This window comes from Camelus dromedarius, chromosome 26 (genome assembly GCF_036321535.1).
Source record: "Camelus dromedarius isolate mCamDro1 chromosome 26, mCamDro1.pat, whole genome shotgun sequence".
Classification (NCBI taxonomy): domain Eukaryota; kingdom Metazoa; phylum Chordata; class Mammalia; order Artiodactyla; family Camelidae; genus Camelus; species Camelus dromedarius.
Window position 1 is genome coordinate 12,931,232 of NC_087461.1, and position 15,404 is coordinate 12,946,635.

The 15,404-nt window shown below is 39.6% G+C and overlaps 1 protein-coding gene and 1 pseudogene across 9 annotated transcripts in view; one reads left to right on the forward strand and one right to left on the reverse strand.

Moving 5' to 3' along the window:
- Positions 1-15,404, forward strand: part of CACNB2 (calcium voltage-gated channel auxiliary subunit beta 2) — a 347,650-nt gene that overhangs the window by 176,601 nt on the left and 155,645 nt on the right. Inside the window, exon 1 of one of the 9 annotated variants that reach the window (XM_031444662.2) lies at positions 6,727-7,925. The exons of the other annotated variants lie outside the window; for them this stretch is intronic. Coding sequence (XP_031300522.2) covers positions 7,875-7,925 — 51 coding nt within the window. The 5' untranslated portion in view covers positions 6,727-7,874. Of the gene's footprint in view, positions 1-6,726; positions 7,926-15,404 lie in introns of those variants that run through there. 9 annotated transcript variants of the gene reach the window in all.
- Positions 3,921-4,555, reverse strand: LOC135319355 (lymphocyte antigen 6E-like; annotated as a pseudogene).

The following is a 15,404-nucleotide window of genomic DNA, read 5'->3' on the forward strand; positions in this document are numbered from 1 at the left end:
TGATGGGAGTGAATTCATGCTTTAAAAAAAAAAAGACCACTACAGCTGCTCTATGGAGATCGGATAGCAGCCCTGCAGTGAGTTCAGGGCTCTTGCAAAGGAGATGAGAGAGGTGACACAAGCTGGCTGTTCATGGATGGGACTTGCTGATGAGTTTTTGGGCTGGAGTAGGAAATAATTGTTCCTTCAACACAAGTGAGAAGTGGAAAATTCAGGAGGAAAATCATTAAGATAGCAGAATAAAGAAGGGCTGGAAGAAGAGGATTGAAAAATGGGACCAGAGTGGATATCTCAAAAACAGTGAACAACAGCAACACAGTGTGAACCTTCCTAATCTCCCCTACACACCTAACAGTGAATAACTCAATGGCAGTTGTCTTAAGGGGAGACACTGAAACTTTAAGCATGGTGTCTTGACTTCCATAAATCCACTCAACTACTACAGAAAGTAACAGTTTTTTTTTTTTAAACCTAATGCTAGAAAGACATTTAATGATATGGAAAGAGTTTTACTATGTTAAATGTAGGTTGCAAGTACCAAAAAAATTACAAACTACACCTTTCAGGATCAAATTTACAATGGGACAGATCCATGGTGGGGATAACGAAGTCAAAGGGCCTCCTCTCCCCAAAAAACCACTCCTCCTACCATTATTCCTAGAATTGTTCAAGGTGGCAGCTTGGATGTAGATAACATTACTGTGGCTCTTCATTAATAACAATACTCAAGTCTGTTTTCAATTATATTTTACCCAATAATGGAGGAAGGAGAGGGCGGTGCAGGAGAGGGTCCATTTCGGTTCTTGTAGTTGGTTGTGATATGTTTGAAATTAACAGGTCTCAAAAAGGAAGTTGTTTAGCCAATGTAAATTCTGAGCTAATGATAAAGCACGTAATATGTAAAAAAGACAGCTATTTTATCAAGGAGAGAAGAGGGGCAAAAAGCCAACTGAGTTCTCCTTGCTGCTAAATTTTTTATGAAACAAAAAGAGAGGACCTTTATTTGAGTGGCTCTGATTTAAATGAAGATTCTCTCCTCATCTTCATCTAAATGAACTCAGGGCAGGTTTGATAATGGGTAATTTAGGAAAATAAAATCTGAAGAAGGAAATTCAATTGTACAGCTCTTTGGGTTAAATGGCATAGCTTTGGGACAAAATTGCTTTGCTTTTGTTTATATTCTCAGTCCATAAGCAATCGCTCTGTTGGAATTGTCACATGAAGTAAAAAAAAAAAAAATTAAATTTATTAGTGCTTACATCTTGGAAAGAAAACTCAGTTGTGGATGTGACTGTTTTCATTTCATTTTTTGTTTGGGGTTTTTGTTTTGTTTTGTTTTGTTTTTTTACTGTGACATTTGAAATTGTTTCCTATTTTTACTGCTTGAGCAAACAATGTGTTTGGCTGTTATTTACCAAAAACACATGTGAGACTTAAGAGTGTACACACACACTAGAGATTTGTTTTGCTGTTGTGATTCACTGTCTGGTTAATGCATGCCATAATTATCCATATTTGTACCCACATCATGGCCTTTTGTAATCAAAGACAACTATTGATGGCATCAGCTCTAAACTGGGGTGTGATCAAGGGAATTTTTTTCAAAATCCTTGCTGGTTAGGTAAACAGTCTGGACTTTGAAGTCTGGAGTGGCCATTTGAAATATGTGACCTCCAAAATTCTGCTTTTTTTTTTGTCTCCTGGCAACAAAACATATTTAAACTTTGGCCACCACCTCCTCATCCAGAAAGGTCTGCTGCTGTTTTAAAGTTTAAAACAACACATGGGAAAGTTGTCTCAGATTGAGGATTTGGGATCCCCGAAGCTGTCTTCCCTGCCTTTTTTGTTTACATAGACAGACAATAACAATTCTGACTACAAATACAATAATAAAAAGAACTCCTCTCTTGGCAGATTAGCAAGCATGCATCTTTGGTTATAAAGATAGCACTCGAAGGGTCGTCTCATTATAATGTCACTTTCATTAAACCTTTTTCACAATTTAGCAAACACTTGGCAGTCAAGTTGGAGGCGAGGTAGAAGGCGATTGGAAACAAGTTTAAGGAAAAGTATTAGGGATATGCGTGCCAGTAAGGACTGCAGAAACCTCAGGTCCTTCCATCTGAAATCTGACACTGAGCTACTCCAATGGTCTCTGTGGGCTCCTCCTGTAGAAAATCACAGAATAACCAGGCACGTGGCCAGATTCCAGGGGCTGCTTCAGAGATGCTGCAAAGTCATAGTGGGTCTGCTTCTCCTGTCCCCCCCACTTTGCCTCTCCAGCCCCCTCTCCCACTTCAACCTGAAGTGGATCCTGGTAGGATTGGAATTTCATGCTGTGTCATCTTGGGTTAAAATGTACAGTACTTCACATGGATGGCATTGGCACAAAGGGCACCTTCAAGTTATGCAGATTCAGCATTATTGCACTTGAGCTGGATGGTTCTTTGCTGTGGGGGGGGGGGGTGACCCGTGCATTGTAGGGTGCTGAGCAGCATTCTGGGCTTCTGCCCACCAGATGCCAGTAATCACCCACCCCTCTGCGTGCCCCAGTCAAAAATATGTCCCTCGACATTGCTAAAGTTCCCTGGGGGTGCAGTCCCCTCCAGCTGAGAACTATTTGAGTTATAGCAAGGAAGATTAGTATTTATTTGGCATCTCAGATGTGCCAGATATAGACTAGGTGTTTTATGTTATCCTGATAATATCTTTTGAAGTCTTATCTCCTTTCTATAGATTGGGAACCCAAGGGAAGACAAGGATATAGTGTTGTTGTTATTTTTTGTTTTTTGGGTTTTGGGTTTTTTTTTTTTTTTTTTGGTTCCTTCTTTATTTTCCAGTACTTGACAATGAAAATGCATTATAACCAGAGAACTTCTTCTCAGTTAGTTCCATTAATTTATACCTCAGTTATCTCCATGGCTGTTTTTCTTTCTCAATAGTCTGTCACTGATGCCTGCACCTCATTCTCAATCTCTCTTCTTCATCTTTTCTCTTCATGCTCTCCCCAGAGTCCTCAAGAAAATATCCCTCAGTCCCATTTGAAGGCAAGAAAATATGCTAGTTAATGTGTGAAAAGAATGATACCTGTAACAAGGAAATACCATTGTTTAGTATTAGAGAGTTTATAGGTGCTTGGGAAGGCACTGAGATCTGTGTATGTTCCATTCAGAATTTCCATCCTTATCCTCTTCTTGTTCAAACCCCAGGTGTTTTTTTGTCTTTTGTTTTTGGGGGTTTTTTGTTGTTGTTGGGTTGTGTGTGTGTGTGCCTGAAATCAGTATTAGTTAAACATTTTTCCACTGTAGTGGCATTTTAGTGACATTATAAGTTCACATGGGGCTAGACTTGGTTTACTTACTTACTTATTTTTTTGAGGGGGAGAACATCTGTCTATTTGAGGCACCAAAGCAGCAGGGGGTTCCAGTGGGGTGGGGGCTGCAGTTGGATTTGGGGGTGGGAGCAGATTCCTGAGTCAGCAGCCTAGATGTGGGACCAGTGGAAGCTCTGTGCCCTAAAAGGCTGCCCTTGGAGTAATGAAATAAGGGGTACAGAGATGCCAGGGGAAAGGGGCTTGGGGATTCCAATGCCTACCCCCACCCCCCTCTCCCAAACCCGGGGCCCATAGGGCCCCACACACACATGCTGGGCAGGGCGCACTGACCACACACCTGTCCACACAGCACATCTTCCATACCTGGGTGTGGACAGGGCCTGGACAGGGCAGGCCTGGGGCTTAGGTGCCCCTCCCAGTGTGTCCCCGGGACCCTCAGGCTCCGTTACCAGATTCCCCCAGGAAGGCTGACCTGGAAGTAAGGGCAGCTGACTGACCTGCCTGTGAGGACCCAGAGCCAGGCAGAGGGGGTGATAGGGAGGGTGAGAAGTCAGAGGAGGAGGCTTCGAGATCCCCGAGAGTCCAGGAGGGGCTGCGCTTTCCTTCCTTCCTGAGCTTCAGGGGTCTGGGCTGGGCACAGGGTCCCGACGATCAGGGGCCAAGCCGCAGCAGGGCGGACAGCAGGCTGAGCAGGAGCCCAAGGCCCAGCACGCGGGTGCTGGCCCGCAACCCGCCATCGGCCGCACTGACCCTGCACGGGAAGCTCTGGCAGCAGTGGGTACCCACGGACGCTACTCCATGATTGACGCTCGGGCCGGGGCAGGTCGGGCAGCAGCCCTTGTTCGGGGTGCAGCCAAAGTCCGCCGTGTTCCCGATGCCAGCGGATGCAGATACGGTCACGCAGCAGTTGTCGGAGTCGGAGCAGACGGTGGGCTTCAGGCAGTACCAACTGCTTATTCTTGCAAGAGAAGCACACCAGGGAGCGGGCTCGCTCCACACCCAGGAGGGCAGCCAGCAGCACCGACAGGAAGACCTTCATTCTGGAGCGGACAGGCGTCTGGGGCCTCACGAACCCGAAGAAGTCAGCCCTGCTCGCGGGCGGACGCAGGTGTCCGGCCTGGCCGCGCTGCTCAGCCCGTGCCCGAGCCCAAGCCCGAGCCCGAGCCCGAGCCCGAGCCCGAGGAAGCCCACATCCAGCTACTTACTTATTTTTAGAGGAAGCACTGGGGAGCCCAGGACCTTGTGCATGCTAAACATGTACTCTACCACTTGAGCTATGTGGGGCTAGACTTGGAATGCTAGCCACCATATATGCCATTGTCAGAAAAGAAACTATGTTTCAAATTGAAAACTGGTGTCCAAGTATAAATTTTTCAATCATTTCAGAATGTTTCTCTCAAATAGAAAATGAATATGTGCTAAAAAAATTTTTTTTTTAATTCATGGAAGGAACCAGCATGATGGTAAAGCCTGTTTAAAAGATTATGGGGAGAGACAGAAGTATTTATAGCCATTGAAAGAAAGAATACTGGACTAAGATTTTTAAATTCGATACAGAACTGGTTAATGCTCTATGGGCAATAAAAAGGTAATTTGTGCGCTTATCTTTTATACAAGGCAGAAATCATTAGCACTTCTGTTAGACAAATTTGTTTTTGCTGGACAAATTCATTTGCATTTCTATCAGTTTTCTACAAGTTAATATCTACCCTCACAGAGTTGTAAAATATCCTAATCCATAGGAATTACTGAGTTAAACAAAGGTTTCTTTTTTCTTTCTTTCTTTCTTTCTTTTTTTTTTTTTTTTTTTGGAAAGGAAAGATTTCTTTATTCAGGAGGCCAGCAACCCATGGAGAAGATGGTCTCATGTCCAAAACCAGCTCCCCAACAAAGGTTTCTAATTTCCCTAGAAAGTTAGGTAATCCTTGGCTGCCTGTTAGATACTTAAGAAAAAAATTTTTTTGAGGTTGAAAACGTAATATAAACCTATTGTAGAAAGTTTTAAAAATACTAAATTTTTAAAAGGACAGAATATAACCATGCTCAAAACCACTATCCAGTTGCAAGCAGTATAAATAGAATTCATATGTTTCCTTACAACATTTTTTCTAAATATTTTTAACAGTGGAGTGAGTATTGTGGGAAAAAAGCTGGCAGGCTACTCTTTTTCTTTTCGTTACTCTCAAAGGTTGTATCATATATCTATCATTTTAATGTCTATATTATTGATTTGGCATATTTTGTATCATGATTCTTTTTCACTATTTTTCCTAATTCACTTATGATGAGCTTTTTTCAAAATATAAAATAGCATAGACAACAATATAATGACCCATGGTATAGATACAACCTAGTTTAAGAAATAAAATATCATTCATAGAGTTACCCCTTCTTCCCACTAACCTTCCACATGGTCTCAAATCTGGATGGAACCACTTTTCTATATTTGGTACTTGTTTTCATATTTATCTTTATACTTGTACTGCCTGCATAAAGTATATGGTATTTTTGCTTATTTTCAAACTTTACTCAAATCATATCATAAGTTCTTTTTTTAATTAAAGTATAGTCGGTTACAATGTATCAATTTCTGGTATATAGCGTAATGTTTCAGTCATACATATACATACATATTTTCATACTCTTTTTCATTATAGGTTACTGCAAGATACTGAATATAGTTCCCTGTGCTATACAGCAGAAACTTGTTTATCTATTTTATATATAGCAGTTAATGTTTGTGAATCTTGATTCTTAATGTATTAAGTTTCTGCAACTTGCTTTTTTTCTATCAGCCTGATGTTTGTGAAGATTTATCCATGTTGTTACTTGAAATTCATTCACTTTTTGTGCCGAATAGTGTCTCCAGCTTTGTCTATCCACTTTTCCTGTTGATATACATTGAGGTTGGTTTCCACTTTTTACTGTAACTCCCATTTTGCTAGGGACATTCTGTACATATATCTCCCTGTGTACTCATGTGAGGGCTTCTCTGGGTACCTAGTGAGTGATGGGATACCAACCAATGGAGCATTCACATCTTCAACCTCATTGCATTCTGCCAAGCCTCTACATGACTATACCAATTTATACTCCCACCAACAGTGCATGGAAGTCTGGTGGTTCTTCGTGAGAAGTCAGCAAACCTTCTCTGTGAAGGACCAAACAGGAAAGATTTAAGCCTTGGTGAGCTACGTGGTCTCTGTCACAACTGCTCAACCCTGCCATTGTAGCGCAAAACCCCTCCATGGACAATTCATAAATGAATGAGTATGACCATGTTCTAATAAACCTTTATTTAAGGCCACTGAAATCTGAACTCCATGTAATTTTCATGTCACACAGTACAATTCTTCTTTTGTTCTTTTTTTTCAACCATTTAAAAATATAAAACACATTCTTAGCTTGCGGGTTATACAAAACAGATGGCTGGATAGATTTGGCACCTGAGCATAGAGTTTGCCAACCCCCGCTTAACATCCTCTCCAAGATGTGGGGTTTTCAGATATCCTAAATGTTTCCACTGCACTGGGTGTGAAATGGTAAATTGTGAATTTAATTTGTACTCCTGATTAGTAGTGAAGTGTCAAGCATTTTATCATGTTTATTGGCCACCAGGATTCTCTCTTCAGTGATTTATCTCTGTGGATTTTTTTCCCCCTTGGTCTGTCTTTTTCTGTTTTGTTTTGTTTTGTTTTTTCTCTTTTTTTAGATTGTGGGTCTTTTATTTATTGACTTACAGGAGTTCTTGCTGTTTTCTGGCTAGTAATCCTTTGTTGTGTGCTTTGCAAATGTCCTCAGAGTACTGTGGTTACCATTTCACTTTTGCAAGGTATCTTTTGATGAATAAAGTTTTTGAATTAAAACTAGATGTGTCCAAGTGATGCTTATTTGACTGTGTGAATGAAAGTTTATAGTTTTATATGTACACATTGTTTTTTATATACACATTGAAACCGGGAAAGGAAACCACGAAAGGAAGATATCACTTTCTTGGGTGAGGAGAGGAAATATTTCTTCACTGGTTGGAAGTCGAAGAAGGTTCTTGCTTTAATTCCAGACTCTTTTTCAGGCCAGTCATTTCCTTGCAGGCTAACATTTGTGCACCCTGTCATTCTGCAGTGAAGACAGTGTCTTTAAGCACAGCCTTGGCTGGGGCTGCCGGAAGGCGGGCATCTGATATTAATGAAATGTTACTTTCTTTGCTTTCACAAGTTTGCAGGCTTCTTTCTTCCAAGCCAGCTGACGTAATTCAGAGTAGAAAAAAGACCCTCCCACTTTGTGTTTGCTCATTGACTTTGATGGGCTCCTCTGCCTGCCTGAGAGGTTCTGGAACAGAGTGAACTGGTTGTAATCTGCAGAACTTTGGAAAGTCACACTGGCTAAGGCAGCACACCCCCAAGCCAGCAAGGAAAAGGACAGGAGTGGAAATGCTGGTCAGCACAGGACTTGGCTGCCTTAAGTTCTGTTTCTGAGTTCTGGCTCCCCCTGCGAAGGCTGATCCCTCTGGAAAGCTGGACCCACTTGGAACCGGGCTGTTATGTTTGACAGACGCCTCATGTCTCCTCAGACTAAGTGCCTTCTTCCTGGGGTAAGCATGTGGGCAGAGAGGTAGGCCAGATGCACGGTGTGGTTTAGGGAAAACAGGCATGGGCTGAACTGTTGATGAACTCGAGTTAAAATCGCATTAGTTGCTTCGCTTTTGTAACGCTTTTCTTATCTTGCCGGAAATGTTGTCTACACAGTGTTAATTCATAACTGCAGGTAGTCTAAGCAAAGAAAACCGTAGCTTTGGTTTTAAACTGTGTCTTACTGAGATCAATGTAAAGTAGCTGCGGGGAGAGACAGGGAGGCAGAGAAACTTGGTGGAAAATGAAAATGCTCTTTTCCAGCTGCAGGCCGTCACTTGTCACATCGTGGACAGCCTGGTCACGGAGCTTTTTTGTTTCTGAGGCCTTTTCTGTGTAACCCAGAATGAAGTGACTTCCTGTGTTGCCGCAATTAAGATGTAATTGCTGTTTGTCATGTTAAAGGTTTATTTTTTTTTAAAGACACAAGAACTTATTTACAAAACAGAAACAGACTCACAGACATAGAAAACAAACTTATGGTTACCAGTGGGGAAGTGGGGGAAGGGATAAATTGGGAGTTTGAGATTTGCAGCTACTAACTACTATATATAAAATAGATAAACAACAAGTTTCTACTGTATAGCACAAGGAACTAAATTCAATATCTTATAGTAACTTATCATGAAAGAGAATATGAAAAGAAATATATGTATGTGTATGTATGACTGAAACATGCTGTACATGAGAAACTGACACATTGTAACTGACTGCACTTCAATTTTTAAAAAAATTTTTTTTTAATTTAATGAAATACAGAAATGAGAGTCCAAGGTTTAAAATACTTAAGCAGAGAGTTTTACCACACAAAGATTGGATGTTTGGATGTTTGGATTTGGTTTAGAACCTTTAAAGAAAAGATCGTATCATTATTGGTGACCTTCTAGGGAAGGATTTAGGAAGAAAGTAAATAATTCTAGAACCAAATGTCAGTCATAGCCTATAAAAATCATAAGGTTACAGGTATCTGAGCTAACAGGACATGAAAATATCATTTTAGAATCAAGAAAGTACAACTTGTCTAAAAATCCTTTCTAGGTTACCGCTTTTATTTCCATTTGTGGCAACCTACACTAAATTTAGTTGAACAGAGAAAAAAAATGCTTGCAAAGAAATATACGTAGTGTGGCAATCATTTGTTCTGTGTTGTATCATCAAAAGTAGAGCACAGTCAGTAAGCAGTGAGCTCTACTTTGTTTAATTTATGTGATTTCAAAGCTCTTTTATTCTATTTCATTTAAAATTTTCCAAAGATACAGCTTTTCTTGCTTGTGGTGTTCCCCACTAGATTTTAACTACTTCAATTATATTTCTTTAGGCTCCAACGTGTCTGCTAATGTCTACACTAATTATAAAGGATTTCTGGGTGTTAGATACTTAACAGGTTTCGGAGTTTTTCCAATGCCACTCACATTTAATTCATAAATTGGTCAATACATGTTTGTTTTGAAGGGCATCTGGAATCATCACTTCCCATACACTTGCCTGCTTTCCAAGAATATTATCAGACACTAAATATCTGCTTTAGTAGTTTCTACAGAGGAATTCTGTTATGAATTAGAAAAATGTTTAATCTACAACCCAAACTGCCAAGTATCCAAATTGCCAGATACTTTCCACTGATCATTTTGACTATTTTCAGCCATGAATTTGGGCACAAAAATGTCACAGTTTTTTCATTGGAATGCCAATTAAAAAAAAAACAACTGGCATTCTGGACTAGTGATTCTGGTCTATATATTTTGATGTGATTCTAGACTAGTTACTTGAATAGTTTATCCTATAGTTAATTTCAGTTCTGTCTTGTATGATGAAGAATCTGCACAAGAACGTTTACCCTTTTAAACATCCTCTGTCCCATCCTAGCTTTTTATTTCCTAAAGCTTAGTCACTCCTCTTCTTAACTAATGCTTGTGTTTGGATAGGGCTGATAAACACATGGACTTTTGTTTTAATGATTAAGTTTTAAAATAAATCTTTATGAAGCCTTGTTCTAGAGGATTAAGAGGTATTAACTACCAGTTACAAAATAAATAAGCCACAGGGATGTAATATACAGCATAGGGAATACAGTCAATATTTTATAATAACTTTGTATAGTATGTAACCTGTAAAAATATTGACTCAGTATGTTGTACTCCTGAAACTAATGTCATATTGTAAGTCAGCTATACTCCAATAACAAAGACTATTGCATCCCCACTTAACACTTTTATCTAGTCATTCTCAAAGTTCCCCAGTGGCAGAAGCTTTCCTTTCAATTTGGACAGTAATGTAAATGGGGAGAATTCTTAAGAATAGGTGTATCTATATTTAGGTGTGTGCGTATACGTGTTGTGGAATAACTTTCTGAGGACGCCGAGTAAACTATGCGGTCTTTATTTTTGTTCTAATCGAGTATGTTTTTATTAGCACTTGTGCTTTCTGAAGACACTCCAAACCCCAAATGCATAACAGCACGTTTGGAAATTGTACGTTTAATTCTCATCTTGCATTAAAATCAAATGAATACACCAGTGGAATCTGGTATAGGTGATTACTTTGTCCTTGCCAAGGGCAAAAAAAAAAAAAAATGCCTCTGGCTGGTATGCAGGATACTCGCTATCTCTTTATGGATTCTGGTATAGTTGTGGTAAGTTTCTCCAGCATAACATCCTTAATGTCTGCAGCTCGTGCCACTATTCTCAGACCCAGATGGCCTCTCCCTTCATCACCTTTCTTTCCTTCATCCCAGCAAAAATGATCTCTCAGATTTGTGCAGGTTTCTCCACTTATTTAGTCACGTTACCTATAATTTCAGCTTATTCTGACTGTGGTTAAGAGCAAGTGTAGTGGCACAGTGAGACTTGACTTTGAATACACCACCGTTCCCTAATAACTCTGTGACTTGCTCAGTTTTATCTTCTCTGAGCCTCTGTGTTATCATCTGTAAAATTAGGAATAGTAGTATCTATGTCTCCAGGTGTTTGTGAGCATTAAAAAAAAAATCCCAGGGCATATAGACTTCTTAGCATCAGACCTACAGTTATTAAGGGAATGCACGTACCTACCTACATATTTTGTAATGGCTAATGATGAAAGAATTCAGATCTGAGATCCCAAACTCTGATATCTAGAAGAGGCAGCAGAGGAAAGTTGTGAGGTGTCTCTTGTTTGCATATTGGAAGAAAGATACAAAGATTAAAAGTAAATAACAACCCTGTGAAGTGGGACTCGTAACTGGCTAAGCGTGGATCCAGTATCAGAGAGCTGGGAGGGGAGGGCAAGTATAAACCCTCGGAAGCTATATGCAAATATTTGCATCTATGTATATATGAACATCTTCTAACACCGGCAGGTTCTCAAGGTGGCCCTCAACTCCCAAATGGTAAAGACCCGCAGCTGCTAAAATGGGAGTAAGCCCGAGAGAACAAAAGATATGATAGAGGTTAAATATTCTAAGAAGTGTCGTAATTTAAAAATTTTTACTTTCTTTCTCTTTTCCTTTATATTGTTATGCAGTTTAGGGGAGGAAAAAAAAAAAGATATTGACTGGAGCTTCTGTATTCTTGTATATTATAAAACAAAATGGTCATGTAAGGCTACAGATTTCTGCACCATTTTTCAGGTATAGTTTGTATTTAAATGGATGTATAACATTAGAAAGGCTTGAAGGCTTGAAGGATTCTCTGAAGGATGAACACAGGATGAATGCTTTGTCACCTGGGGATGCCGGACTGTTTGATTTCACCTTGTCCCCATAAAACAATCATTTTATGGTAATAAAAATTTTCTGCCATCCCCAAGAGATTTGCCAACTTATTTGTATCATTAAAATTGAAAAAAAAACTTAAGAGAGCTTTACTCATCAAAGAAATTAATTGAAAGTTATTAGTATTAAAAATAGAAACAATATTTAAGGAAATGTGTGTCAGAACGCTCCAGAATCTCACAGCTTTTGGTCAAATATTTTTATTCTGGCAAAATTACATCCCATTTCTTTTCCACAAGCATACATATTTTTATAGTTGTAACTATAGAGCACAAACTATTCAGGTTTCTGCCTTTTCCCTTCAACTTTTTTTTTTTTAAATCACTTTTTAATCCCAGAGTGATAGAGCTTTGTGTGGATTTAACATAGTTTTTTCCAAATAAAGTGGTATTTATTGTTGAACTTTTAGTTACTTCCATAACTTTGTTTTTATAGAGAAATAAATCTGTCATAACAATTTTGAGCATATGGCTTTATGCTCTGTTAAATAACTTCTTTGAGATAAATTCTCAGATGTGGAATTGTCTGCAATTGCCTTAACACTTAAATAATTACACAGCGTCACTTTAATTTCTATTTAGCAGATTACTGGCAAAATTTATCTGAAATTTGTATACTCTTTGTATCTATGTGTAAATTACTTTATTAGATTTCTTGTGTTTAGAGTCCAACAAATTAATTTCATTTGTTAGATAGTAAGCATGGATGTTTATGGAATAAACTCTTAGTTTTCTCTATCAAAATAGTTCCAGTCTCACCTATCAAAATACTCTCTTTTCTAAAAACGAATCTGGTATTTATATCACAACACCCTACTGACATCACTGGAGGGTACATGAGTGTGAGACAACAGAGTCTTCGTTTGATTAGAAATTGACACTAGTGAAAAGATTAAGCCTTCACTTTGGGAAGCAGGACACAAGAACTTCCAGCTTTATTCAGATATCTGACTTACTTTCTGCAGAGAGCTAATAACTATTACACAAAGAAGACCACGTGTGACTCAAGCTGTCGTTAATGTGAAAAGTGTATTCTGTCTCACCTTTAGTTTCATAGATATTGCGTCGTTAAGAACAGCAGGATCAAATAGCTCGCCAAGTGGTTGCTGATTCTGTTGGCTTACTGAGAAACATACAACGTGGGCAACAGTTGTAGGTTTAAGTTTCGTTCAGGGACTTACTGAGGACTATGGCCTGGGAGACAGCCTCTCAGTAGTGCTGAGGAAACTGCTGGCAGAGGTAGAGGAGAAGTCAGTTTACATATGATTTTTGGCTAAGGGATGCATGCAGTTAAGCTCACACCTTGGTAAAAGATTACTGCCAGCCACTCAGAAGAGATAAATCCTAAGTAAGTGATTTCAATGCTTTTCTAGGTGTGGGGAGATGCAAGAACCTGGGTTCATTAAAACTTTCTGAAATATACATCTGACTAGCTAAGGGGCCTGTTTTCCCAAAGCACATGTTGTCTCATCCTGTTTTTCATTCTGAATTCTTTGTGGTACACTGTCGATCAGTGACTGCAGTGGCTAACTACTGAGTCCTCCGGAGCTGGGTGGTCAGCCACGCTCTTTGGTTCCTTTGTTTACACATCAGGGCTGGCGGGACACAGCACCCTTATAGCTTCTGGTGGGAATCCCCCTCCCAGTGGTCCTTCATAGTCTGTCCTTCCTTCTCCCCTGTGGTTAAAGAACTGGGATTTTCTCCACTCTTTCTAGGTCAGGGACGTGCCATCATTCTGACCTTAATATAACATGTCCTTTGTGAACCTAACAAGCTTTACTTACCTGCCTTTAAATCTTGGTCCAACCATATAGCAATTGGGTTACCTGTTAGTGGCATTTTTGGCATCAGAAAAGAGAAAAAGCTGACCCCCGTCATCATATCTAAGATCCTTATCACACAACCAGCATGTAAAATAGATCTGCCACCGTCCAGAAGTTTCCCCATCCTCTGATACCAGTAGGCCCTTTACTAGGTTGATTTTGTACCATCCTGGACCTCCTAATCTTAGTTACTCACAGACAGAAAATGCCTTTGATTTGAGAACATGACAGGAGGGACGGAGCTCATGGCACTGAAAGGAGAACAAGATTTTATTCTTGATTGTAGCTCTGGTTCCTTTGTTTGGGAGCAGTTGATTAACATCTCGAGGCTTGCTTTATCACCTGCAAAATGAAAGTAATCATTCTTATCTCTCCTTTGCTCCATCTGGGAGCTTCTGAAGGCCCAAGAGGAGTGATACAAAATTCTTAAAGTTTCTCCGAACAGCTATTTATAGTTTGGTCTTGCGTTTGAAGCCCAAGCAATCGCTTGAAGAATATATTTTCAATATCAGTATGTGTTCAATGAAGTATTTTAACCTCGAGTCTTTTTTTTTCTTTGCATTTTTCTTTTCTTTCTTTTTCTTTTTGGGCCTCTCATGTCTTGGCATCAACAAAGGTGTTTCTGCAGCATGAAACGTGATGAGCTCAAGATCCTTCCTTCTGGGTCCAGACTTATGACCATTTTCATCACTTCATTTAATAGAGTTTAATGGTCACTAAAAACGCAGACATGCTTGCAGTCTTTCAAGGCCCAGTTCCACATGAGCGGGCTCTATGTAGCTTTCACTGTTCAGCTTCCAGAGCTTTTACAATGGGCTTTCACAGGAGGCGGTGTATAATGAATGCTCATTCAATATTTGGGTATTTTTTAAAAGAAGTTTGCATGTGCACTCAAATATAGCAGCATGAAAAAGAAGAAACTTCATGATATTGACAAAGATACTAATCACCTACACACGATACGCACTGAGTACTAACCAGGTGAACTTAAATGTGGGCTCTCTTGTGGGGGAAATGATTATGTATTCAGACAACACCACAAGATAAAACACATATATGCCACTGCAAATATGGAGGAATAAAGAAACAGGCCTCTTTATATTACAGGCAGCATGAATGTTTAGAGAATTCTCAGGGTTAAGGATTGGTTGAAAATTCAGAAGTTATGGAATTTAGTTCATCTTAACAACAAAGAATAAGTTTGCCAACTGACTCTTTTGTATGATTTAGGTATTTTACGTACGTTTTTTCCAATGTAGCTAGAATGTGGAGATCCAAGATGATTGCGTGGCTGAATTTGAGCTCAGTAGAAGTTTGTATTTCAAAGAGCTCTCCAACCTGTCCCCTCTTCTTTGTGTTTCATATGAAGGGTAGGAATTCCTGGCCATTGTACAAAGTGCGATAGGATTTAGAATTCCCGTGGGAGCCATCACTTGAGTGCTTCTACGTAACTTTCAAGAGATGTGATACTTTAGCTGGAACAACTAATTGGTGGAGATGTTGAAAGTTATTTGTCTAAAGAGACCCCAAAAGAATGGTTGTCACTGAGCTCCATGTGCATCAGAGATAATAAGAGATAGTTTGTGTGAATAAAAAAGGGTCCCCATTGGTGATGCAGTATCTGCTTTGGGGTTGAGAAAATGTGTATTTGCTTAATTTCTACAGCTGAGTAAGAGGACCTGCCTTCTCTGGGACTATTTTTCAACCTAGCAGCATACATTTATCACTCATGATGCCATTTAGGTTGAAGACATTATGCTATGTAAAATCAACCAGTCACAAAAGGGCAAATACTGTTTGCTTTCATTTATATGAGGTACCTGGAAGGGTCGAATTCCTAGAGACAGAAAGTATAACTTTGACTGGGGA